At 43.5% G+C, this 10,086-nt stretch overlaps 1 protein-coding gene across 2 annotated transcripts; it reads right to left on the bottom strand.

The window, feature by feature from the left end:
* Positions 1 to 20: 20 nt before the first annotated feature.
* LOC137886286 (uncharacterized) lies at positions 21 to 9,069 on the bottom strand. Of its 2 annotated transcripts, none has more exons than XM_068728691.1 (7): positions 8,787 to 9,069; positions 7,628 to 8,271; positions 7,420 to 7,554; positions 4,155 to 4,268; positions 991 to 1,104; positions 719 to 794; positions 21 to 563 (listed from the first exon to the last, which is right to left on the bottom strand). In XM_068728691.1, the coding sequence occupies exons 2-7, from the start codon at positions 7,729 to 7,731 to the stop codon at positions 309 to 311; spliced, it is 798 nt and encodes a 265-aa protein (XP_068584792.1). In that variant the 5' UTR covers positions 7,732 to 8,271; positions 8,787 to 9,069; the 3' UTR covers positions 21 to 308. The 2 variants fall into 2 exon arrangements, with proteins under 2 accessions (XP_068584792.1, XP_068584793.1); XM_068728692.1 differs by having other exon boundaries at positions 7,628 to 7,709.
* Positions 9,070 to 10,086: the final 1,017 nt, after the last annotated feature.

Below are 10,086 nucleotides of genomic sequence, written 5' to 3'. Positions count from 1 at the left end.
GCACTGTACTTTGGTTCTGAGTTATGCTCTGCTTCATGCTCTTAGATGCTTGTTTGGAAAAGGAAATGTACTTATGACTTCTGGTGACTAGTAGTTCTTTTGATTACCAATGTTGATGCACTTATTGTAAGTCACTTTGGATAAAAGCGTCTGCTAAATGACTGTAATGTAATGTCATGTATAACAACAAAGAAGATCAATGAGTAAAAGAATAGATTTCAACATGTCATGTCCTCAAAGAATGAGTCTATGAATATATGTTGGTCCATCTCTTGAGACATCAGTAAACGTCTCATTTATCCAGCATGTTACATCTTTAGAGAAATCCTCTTACTGCTCTGCAGACAGTCAGCCAGCTCCTCCTGCTTCATTCTCCTCAGGAAGTTCATTGTGATCTTCACAAATGCCTTTCTGCTGCTCCTCCTCTGCTCTTCATCCTCACTGTCCAGCACCTCCTCATCCTCCCTCTGACTCTCTAAGCATTCTGGGTAATCTGAACTCACAACCTTCTGGATCTTCTTCAGCTCCTTCTTCACAAAAGTGACGATGTTCTCCTCCAGCAGCTGGAACAAAACATTCTATGAATGACACAAACTAAAACCATGGAACCAAACATCAGATCCATGTTGGACAGACTGACGATCCACTGGTCTACAAAGTGCAGCATGGAGATGATTGTGAACAGAATAGATGTAACAGTAGTTGTACATGTACAGACCATGAATATGGAGTCCAGTGTTTGATGCTGCTGGGCAGACTGACCTCTGGGAACCTCTGAGCTCTCCTGGTCCTCTCTGTGGAGGAATCATGAAGAACCAGCTCACATTGTGTTTGTACCATTAACACAAATACAACAAGTAGTTCAAGATGTTGTGTTCTGTCATGATTGATCACAATGAAAACCAGATGCTAAAAACTGTAGATGATAGAAGACCAAATTCATATCTGTGTATCAGCTAGTTATCTGTTTCATCTGTTTTAAGAACTTACTCTGGGTCATAAGAACGGCGTCCATCTTTGAAGTCAATCCCACGACCTGTAGACCAATCACTCTTCATGGACACACAGCTGGGAACAGGAGACGTTTCTCTCTGCTGCTGTGAACTGATAGAAACACTGACATTTACTGAACATTTCTCTTTCTGCTCTCACTGGTTTTATTGGACAGTAAAAGTTATGTTTTTACCATTGAACCATGTCTTTAATGTAAATAAGGCAAAGCTTCTTTCTGGTGACTTGTTGTTTTCTTCTTCAAACAACTAGTCATTACAATGAGACAATAACTAAAACTACTAGAGTCACATATTGTTGCAGTTTGACTTGGAACTGGGGAGTCAGAGTCATGATCAGACAAAGATCATGGTTTTTAGTTTGGTACCAGTCAACTCAAAGATCCAAGTCTTTGGTTACATGACCTCTGGAATAACAACCTCTAACAACCAGATATCTCAAAGGCACAAGCAGACAACAAACACACAAAGTTCTAGTCGCTGCTAATTGATCCGAATCATTTAGACAGTGCTCAGGGAAACGGTACACAAAGTTACCAACTCTTTATATCATGGCGTTTATTTGAAAAGTCAGCATAAATATTCCTATAGCTGACTGGTAGATGTGTGTGACACAGGGCCAGGCATGCTTAAAGGCGCTGATCGCCACAAACTGATGTGATACATTGAATTTTGTAATTTTATACCAATGCCAGACAATACCGCTGACCTGTGTTGGGACTTCACCATGTGGTCGGAACAAAAGAATTAAGCCGGCATGGGAGTTCAACAGCCTGATTTGGGTAAAAATCACACCAAGCCCCACCAGACGTTAAATCTCACCTGTGTGTGAGATTTCATCCAAACCCAACACTGGGGTCTCATTGGATGAGGGCTACAGGCACCACGGGGATCCCTGTGATACGGCCATGACGTCACTGAGGCTATAAACATCAGCGCTACCTGCAGCGCTGAGCCGTCCGACTCGATTTGATGAAAGGAGGTAGAAACGACGTTGCTTTTAAAGAAAAACCCTCGGTGATTGTCTAACTTGGCTGAATGAACAATAGACTGTTTTTGGATTTTGAAGGAGAAAACGGATAACTTGCCCCGTACTCCACCAACTTGATCCTGCAGAGGGAAGATTCACTGATTCTTCAGAGGAAGAGGAGGATAACTTCTACGGCCCGCTCTCTTCCCATTCAAGTCGACATTAGCCAGTCGTGAGAGAGAAAATTCTCTTAACTTCTGAATAATTCCCGCTGCCATATGGAAGATTTATCGCTGCGCAGCTTCACTGAACCAGTGGAGCTCTGGATCCCGGATTGAATAAAGAAATTCAAAGAACCACACCGACCGCTACGAAGCCAACTCAAAGTAAGAGGATTTTGTCTGGACAGAGATAGGTCATAGTGTGTTTGCAACCTTGTTAGTTTTGTTTCAAGTTCAACTGTACTGCTCCGTTAATGCTATGTAAAATCACTGTTGTGTTTTTGCTGTCATACTTGTGTTGTTTCAATGCTGTTGTTATAGTACTGTTCCATGCGGCTATAATAGTATTTTGTTGAAGTCTACCACTGCGAAAAAGTGCAGCAACTGTACTTCTATCAGTTAAAGGTCCAGTGCAGCGGCTGCTGAACCTGAGTTCACCAGTCGGGCTTCTGTGTGAAAGAGTTACAGTTCTGGTGAGGATTTTCCTTGTATTGAAAGCATCATTCTTCTTCTGGACAGGTTGTGCTGTTATGCTCATCTCAGATGCATGTGGTGTGTAAACACGGCCTCTATGGCCTCGCTGCCATTTTGGTAGTTTCTCTTGCGTGGCGTGATCACTTATGAGATCACGACCGCCATTTTTCTTTCTCGCTCACTTCTCCCCTTCCTACACACACACACACACACACACACACACACACACACACACACACACACACACACACACACAGACAGACAGACAGACAGACAGACAGACAGACAGACAGACAGACACTCTCTCATTATGTGATTGTTTGTTGATTTTAAATAGTATGCTTATAATTGTTTTGTAGTTGTTATTATATGGAGCCAAATCCAGGCCAATAGTTTTGATCACATGAAAAAAAATTGAAACTGAAAGTTAAAATTTTGGTCTTGAACTTTGAAAAATACAACAATGTATTCAAACTAAAAATAAGTGAAGGATTTTTTTTTTTTTACAGTTTAAAATCTTTTTTTCATATTCAGATCGTATTTGATCAGTTTCAGACTTTTGGGCCTGATCTGGCGTGGGGGGGGGGGGGGGGGCGTGGCTTCAACTGAGGACCTTCCTCAACAACGTATCCTTCAGGGAACATAGGTACCGCGAGAATTATGACTCAATACTTTCTAAATACCATATTCACACGATTGGAAGTAAAAAGATTGACACCAGTGACAAAGTGTTTATCAAGCTGTTTTAGACCCTACTTGGCACAAATCTCATTTCCTCCCTAGCGGTGCGGCGCTCGCCGCTTCCTGGGACCGTGGACTGGCGGGGATCAGCTCACGTAAAAGGCGATATATAAGGACCACCCTCCAACAGGGAACTCTTTTAAACCACCAGACCTCTGGAGCTAGTGCCAAACATCTGCCACTAGTCTGCATAGCTTTATAACTTGGTCCCAGACCTCTGAATGTAGTCTCCAAACCCCTGAAGATAGTCAACAGACCTTTGCATCTGATACATAAGCTTCTGAAACTACTCCACAAACCACAATAGGTAGTCCCTGAAACTCTGGAGCTTTTTCCCAGACCGATGCAGCTAGTCCTGTGGTCTGTGGTACTCCACAGACCACTTCAGCAAGTCCAAAAGCATGTGCACCTAGTCCCCAGACCACTTCAGCTAATCCCCAGAACTCTGGAGTTATTCTAAACACGTTTGCAGCTAGTTGCAGTTATCTGTCCCCAGAAATCTGATCTCTCCTGATTGACTCTGTGAAGGAATTAGTTCACATTGTGTTTGCACCAGAGACTGTTTACAGTTAATGATTTACACACAAACACATACAGACCAGTTAGTTAAAGATATTGAGTTCTGTCATGATTGATCATCATGAAAACAACACTGTAAACAATGCAAGACCAATTCTGTGTTTCATAACTGAGAATCAAAACAGCTAGTCATCTGTTTCATCTGTTTTAATTACTTACTCTGGGTCATAAGAACGGCGTCCATCTTTGAAGTCAATCAGACGACGTTTAAACCAATCAATCTTCATGGACACACAGCTGGGTTCAGGAGACGTTTCTCTCTGCTGCTGTGAACTGATAGAAACACTGACATTACATCATCATCATCATTCAATGCTGAAGAACCAGCTCACATTGTGTCTGTCCCAGTGGTGGGCCGTCAGGGCCTTCAAGGCCTTCTCTGCTGGCCTAAACAGAATCACAAAGTTATAGCTATTTTATGATTTAATCATTTTTCTTAAATACACTACATTTATTTTAATTTATAATAATTATTTTTCCCATGATCTTATTTTGTCATTGCACAGCTACTCCTCTGTTGCTCTGCTTACAGCACAGCTTGTTCTAAGTAGAGCTCTTATCCAATCAGATTTCAGAAGAGAAGAAGAGAGGCCCAGGGCCTTCAGACCTACAAGTGAATCTCTCTGCAGTTTAAGTGAATGGGGACGATAGTGTTGATTGTCATAGTGTTCAACCAATCAGATCTTTAGTTTGACATGTTGGGCGTATTCTTTGACGTGTCAGAGCTTCTAGCTGGCCTACAGTACGTCATCATTAACGTGCTGCTGTGCATCTCTGCAGTAACGTGCGCCGTGATTGGTCAGTGAGCGAGCGCGTGACTAAAGTGAAACTTATGCTTGCTAGCAGACTTAGTTGTCTTAGTAAGAGTTCAAGTGGAAAGATATGGAAGAAATTATGACATTTTTAGTTTTTATTTACCTAGCTTTTTTTTAACATCAAATGGCTGAAGGAGGAAGGGAAACAGATTTATTGGCGGAGTTACTGGGAACGCCTTTCTCAAGGACATTTCTGGACAAGCTGGACATTAAGATCAGTAAGAAACCCCACAGCTAGCAGCCCTGACGGAGCTGCGGGGCGCACCGGCCCTGAAGCGGGCGAGTATTTTGCTGCAGACCGGCGAAATACAACTGGGGAGGCTCGACTGTCATCACTGGCGTCGATGAATCGAGACGCACTTCTTACTGGAACTGAAACTATGTACTATAACCGTGGGATTAAACTCTTTGTCAACAAAGAGAAGATGGAGTTTGTCTTTAAGTGAACAGCATTCGGTAAGTGACAAACTGCGTGTTTGTTTACATGTGCAGTAACGTTACTGCTGTTCATTCGTCTATCGTGTCGTTTTGATGAATCATATTTGAGTGGCTCGTGCTCTTGTGTGGTGGAATGCGTGGATCCGCTGCAGGTTTGCTGGATTGATTTGTTGCTTTGTTGTCATATAAATATGTGTGACTGGTTCTTGTGAGTTTGTTCTTGTCATTGTGTTAATTATTGGTGTGGCTGGATTTATGCAGACGACACACAACTCTACATAACTATATCACCAGGAAACTATAATCCCATACAGGGACTGGCTAAATGCATTGAACAAATCAACAACTGGATGTGACAGAATGTTCTTCAGTTAAACAAAGATAAAACACAAGTAATTGTTTTTGGTACCAAGGATGAACGATTGAAAGTCAACGCTCAGCTTCAATCAATGATGTTAAAAACCACAAACAAAACCAGAAACCTAGGTGTAGTTATGGATTCAGACCTCAACCTGAACACCACATCAAGACCATCACAAAATCAGCCTACTATCACCTGAAGAACATGTCAAGGACTAGAGGACTTATGTCTCAACGTGTCCATCATTGATCTTCAGTAGACTGGACTACTGTAATGGTGTGTTCACAGGTCTCTGTAAGAAGTCAGTCAGAACGCTGCAGCTGATTCAGAGTCCTCACTAAGACCAAGAAAGTGGATCACATCAGTCCAGTTCTGAGGTCTTCACTGGCTTCCTGTCCAACAAAGAGTTGACTTTAAAATCCTGCTGTTGGTTTATAAAGCACTGAATGGTTTAGGGATCTGCTGCTACCCTATGAACCATCCCAACCCCTTGGGTGGTTTGGGATCTACTTTCTGTTCCAGAGTCAGAACTAAACATGGAGAAGCAGCGTTCAGTTCTTCTGTTCCACATATCTGGAACAAAGTCCCAGAAAGCTGTAGGTCTGCAGAGACCCTCAGCTCCTTTAAATCCAGATTGAAGATGTTTCTGTTTGCTGCCTTTGATCAAACCAAATTTAAGGATATTAATCAATTTCCTGCATTTCTACATTTTACTACTGTATTTATTTATTACACTGCTTTTTAGTGTTTCAATGAATGTTCTATGAAATGTGCTGTACAAATAAACTTGCCTTGCCTAAATGCATTGTCCGTTAATTACGAAGCATACTGTCATGCGCAAAGTTATTGTCTGGACAATTGAATCTGTTTGGGCTGTTTTCTTTTACAAAGCAAGAATCATGGTCTGGAGAAATGGGGATTGTGTGGTGATTTCTTTAGCCCTGTTTGAATCGGTGTGGAACAGATCAACGGTGCGGGGAGAGTTCGTAGCGTGTTGGATTTCCTGCTAAGCTAGTTTAGTTTAGCCCAGAACACACGTGCGGTGCGTCAGCTGTGTTTTGCTTTGTTTTTTTGTTCCGGGTTCAGAGGTCACACAGCCCGTTGTCTCCTCCGTGAGCGCAGTCCACCGAAAACATTATATTTCTCACAATTTAAGCTTCTGCATTTTCAGAAATGCACTACTATTATTCAAACGTATTGTTCGGTTCATGAGCCTCGTACCGAACGGTTTAATATGAATACTTGTATTATTACACTCCTAGAAACTAATAATAACCGTAGCTGTAGCGTCATAATGAGTCGGACCGCACTGAAGGCCCAGGTATAAAATGCACGGCCCGCCACTGATCTGTCCACTCAGAGACCAACACAAGGTAAAGGTCCATGAAGTGATATTTGGATGTGGATCAGGTGAGTCCCTGTAGTGGTGAAGGTTTACTAGTCCTGCTGATCCCACTGAGAATCAACAGCTCAGTCTTTCAGCTCACTGTCTTCTTCACCAGTCAGTTTGCTTTAGTCCCAACAGGTCTCACCAAGCCCTCCATGGAGCTCTCCCTCCCTCACTGGACACTGCTGAAGTGCCCTGGAGCAAGGCACCCAGAACCTGCAGCTGCTCCAGTGGAGCATCTCAGTGTCAGACTGGTTGTACTGGGCAGCTCCCAGTGTGACTGTGTTTCAATGAAGAAGAGTGTTGGTGCTCAGAGAACTTCATCTGAGTCAGTAAAGGTTTAAAACCTGGAGATCTGACAACAGAGAGTCTGATAGAAACACATCATCTTCATCATCTTCATCATCACTTTGAAATCCTCACCTTTGATCAACAGAGTGGCGTCCATCTTTGAAGTTAATAAGACGCTCCATAGACCCGTCACTCTTCATGGACACACAGCTGGGTTCAGGTTCAGGTCCAGGTTCAGGTCCAGGTCCGTCTGGTCCCTGATGGGTCCTGGTCACATGTAGAAACAGAGTCAGTGGATGAAGGACTTTGAGTCATGGACAGTTAGAGATGGTTATCTCACCTCTGAGCTTTGGTGTGTCTGGTTGTAGAGGGAGGGACTCCCTCCTCTCTGTCCTCACACTGATTCATAGCAGAGTCCACACCTTCACACAAACACAACAACATTATGTCTCTTCATCAGGACAAACACACACAGCTCATTCACCTCAACACTGAACACACTCATGGGACAGTTTCCATGTTGTTGTCACGTTGAGCTGCAGAGTCATCTCTAAGAAGTGACGTTCTCAATGCTCTCTAGTCTTTTGTCTTGTTTGAAGACTAGAGGAAGACACTTCATGTGGCTTTTTATTGGCCTTTCTTTGGGATGACGTCACCGTTCACTTCTATTGGACTGACTTTGAAAAGCTCTTCGACGTTTGAAATGTTCCTCTGTTTCCACGTCTACTACATCCAGTCAGAGCATGAAGCGGCTAGTCCAAGAATCCAGAATCAGTCATGTGACCTCGTTAGCTGCTGCTGGATCCACATCACTTTGTACCTTCATGTGTAGAGGAACCACTGAGAGCAGAGCTGATAGCATCTGTCCAATCATTGATCAGCACATCAGCACTCATTCCTCCTTCACATCAATGTCCTGATTCTCTCTGATGGAGTCACACTGATCTCTCTTCTCAATGAGGCTGTTAGTGGAGCTGTCGCCCTCTGGTGGATCAAAGGGAAACCGTCACCTTCAACATGCTCTCAAATAAAGACTGGAAAGTAACTTGATATAATTGTGACTTCAGTTTTTGCAGTGAAAACTCAAAGCACTCGAGGAAACATTCTTCTTAAATGTGTTGAAGCAGATGAAGACATGAACATGAAGCTTTGTGGACTTAAAGGATTGAAAGCAGCAAGTGAGAGCAAACAGAGAGTCTCTCAGGTGTGTTTCAGTGCAGGAACAAAGGCCCAGGTGAGCTCTCTGGTCCCTGCTGGGTCCTAGTGCTCCACCCAGTAACAGTCCTGACAGACCCCAGATCAGACTGAACTCCTCTTCTTCATTCAAAGCAACACTTCATCTGGACTTCAACATTCAAACTAACAGCAGCTTCTCTCTGCCTGCTCACACAGGCGGCCATCTTGTTTCCCAGCTGACGTTTGTGTTTGAAAGCAGCTTTAAACAATCACACGTTCACAAGGATCAATGACGTCATTTCAACCAATCACAGCTCACTTACTGAACGTGTATCATGAACTTCATCAGTGAGCAGCTCTCTTCTGTCCTCAGCAGGTCTGTGTAGAAAAGGAGCTTCGTGCTTCACTTCAACTTCAACTTCCATCAGACGAAGTGAAGCGACGCAGCTTCTTACCCTTCATCAGAGAGAGGGCGTGTCCTCCCGTCACCATCACAGTATGCAGTCTGACTGGTTGGACTGAGTCTCAGTCTGAGCTGCGTTCACAGGATCAAATGTCATCGTGAACACAAACCTCCTCACAGCTCAAACAAGAGTCTTTAGGATCAAACTCAGTGTCTGTGGAGAAATCATTTCAACTTGTAAAGAGTTGCTTTGACAACAGACTGGATTGTGTTGTTTAGACCAGATAGTCTAGAGGATCCATGTCTTTGTCTCCTTGTCTTCTTGTGTATGTAGACTAGTAGGGAACAGATGATCAAGCAGAAACCTTTGCAGCAAATGTTGTGTAGAGTTTATCTTGAATGAATACCTTCACTAAGACAACAGAGTCTGACCTGAGAGTGTTTTTATTCTTCACTCCACTTTGTGGATCTGGTTGAACCTGTTGAGGCGAGACAACTTACCCACGTATGAGACTGAAGCTGAGTTCTGAATCATTTACTTTTTATTTTTACTTTTAGGACATACTGCAGCTTCCTTACAAAGTACTGATGCATGCAGTCTGCATTCAACTGGGACATTCTGCTTCCTCATCACATGACACCTTGAACTTTGACCCTCTCGCTCATATATCTGCTGTGCAAAGGATTGTGGGTCAGAATAGTCAGGAAAGCATGCTGGCTTGCATACTGCAAAATGCAACCGAATGTAGAACACAAATTGTAATTCCTGCAGCAAACACCCCCAAGGTGGAAACAACACGACCACTGTCAACAACAACCTGCAGGAAAGACAAGATGTCCTCAAGAGAGCAGGAAGGAGGAGCAAGGTCCTTCATCTGCATCAGTCCACCAACAAGTCAAGTAATCCCTCTAGTGAAAGGAGATATGTGCATTCTGATACGTGTAGACAACAGGGACCAGGAGACCCAGGTTGCTCAGTCTCACCCTTAAACCTCTAGACCATGAGGTCTACTCCTAAAGGGGGACACTGGGTGTTTTCTCTATTAGTGAATAAGAGAGAAGAGGTGATGATCTGTCCACATCAGACAGACACTGCTGTCCTGTGCAGGGCCGGAGGTCTGACAACCTCCTGTCTGTTGAGGTTCACCTCCACAGTGGTGTTGTCCCACCTCAACATCACGTGTTTCCCCCTCAGTGGTGGAGTGAGATGGTTCAGCACC

The sequence above is a fragment of the Cebidichthys violaceus genome, unplaced genomic scaffold, assembly GCF_023349555.1.
Source record: "Cebidichthys violaceus isolate CVI_PGR_0920_01 unplaced genomic scaffold, fCebVio1.0.p SCAF_425, whole genome shotgun sequence".
Lineage (NCBI taxonomy): Eukaryota > Metazoa > Chordata > Actinopteri > Perciformes > Stichaeidae > Cebidichthys > Cebidichthys violaceus.
Note: the sequence above shows the minus strand (reverse complement) of the source record. Positions and strands in the feature narration are given on the sequence as shown.

Bases quoted from the DNA above. Each gene is read 5' to 3' on its own strand.
- LOC137886286 (XM_068728691.1), bottom strand. From the start codon at position 7,731: ATGTTGTTGTGTTTGTGTGAAGGTGTGGACTCTGCTATGAATCAGTGT. The intron at 1,105-4,154 runs GTAAGTAATTAA...TGTTTCTATCAG, and splicing joins CGCCGTTCTTATGACCCAGA to TTCACAGCAGCAGAGAGAAA. The intron at 564-718 runs GTCTGTACATGT...GTTTTGTTCCAG, and splicing joins CACTGGACTCCATATTCATG to CTGCTGGAGGAGAACATCGT.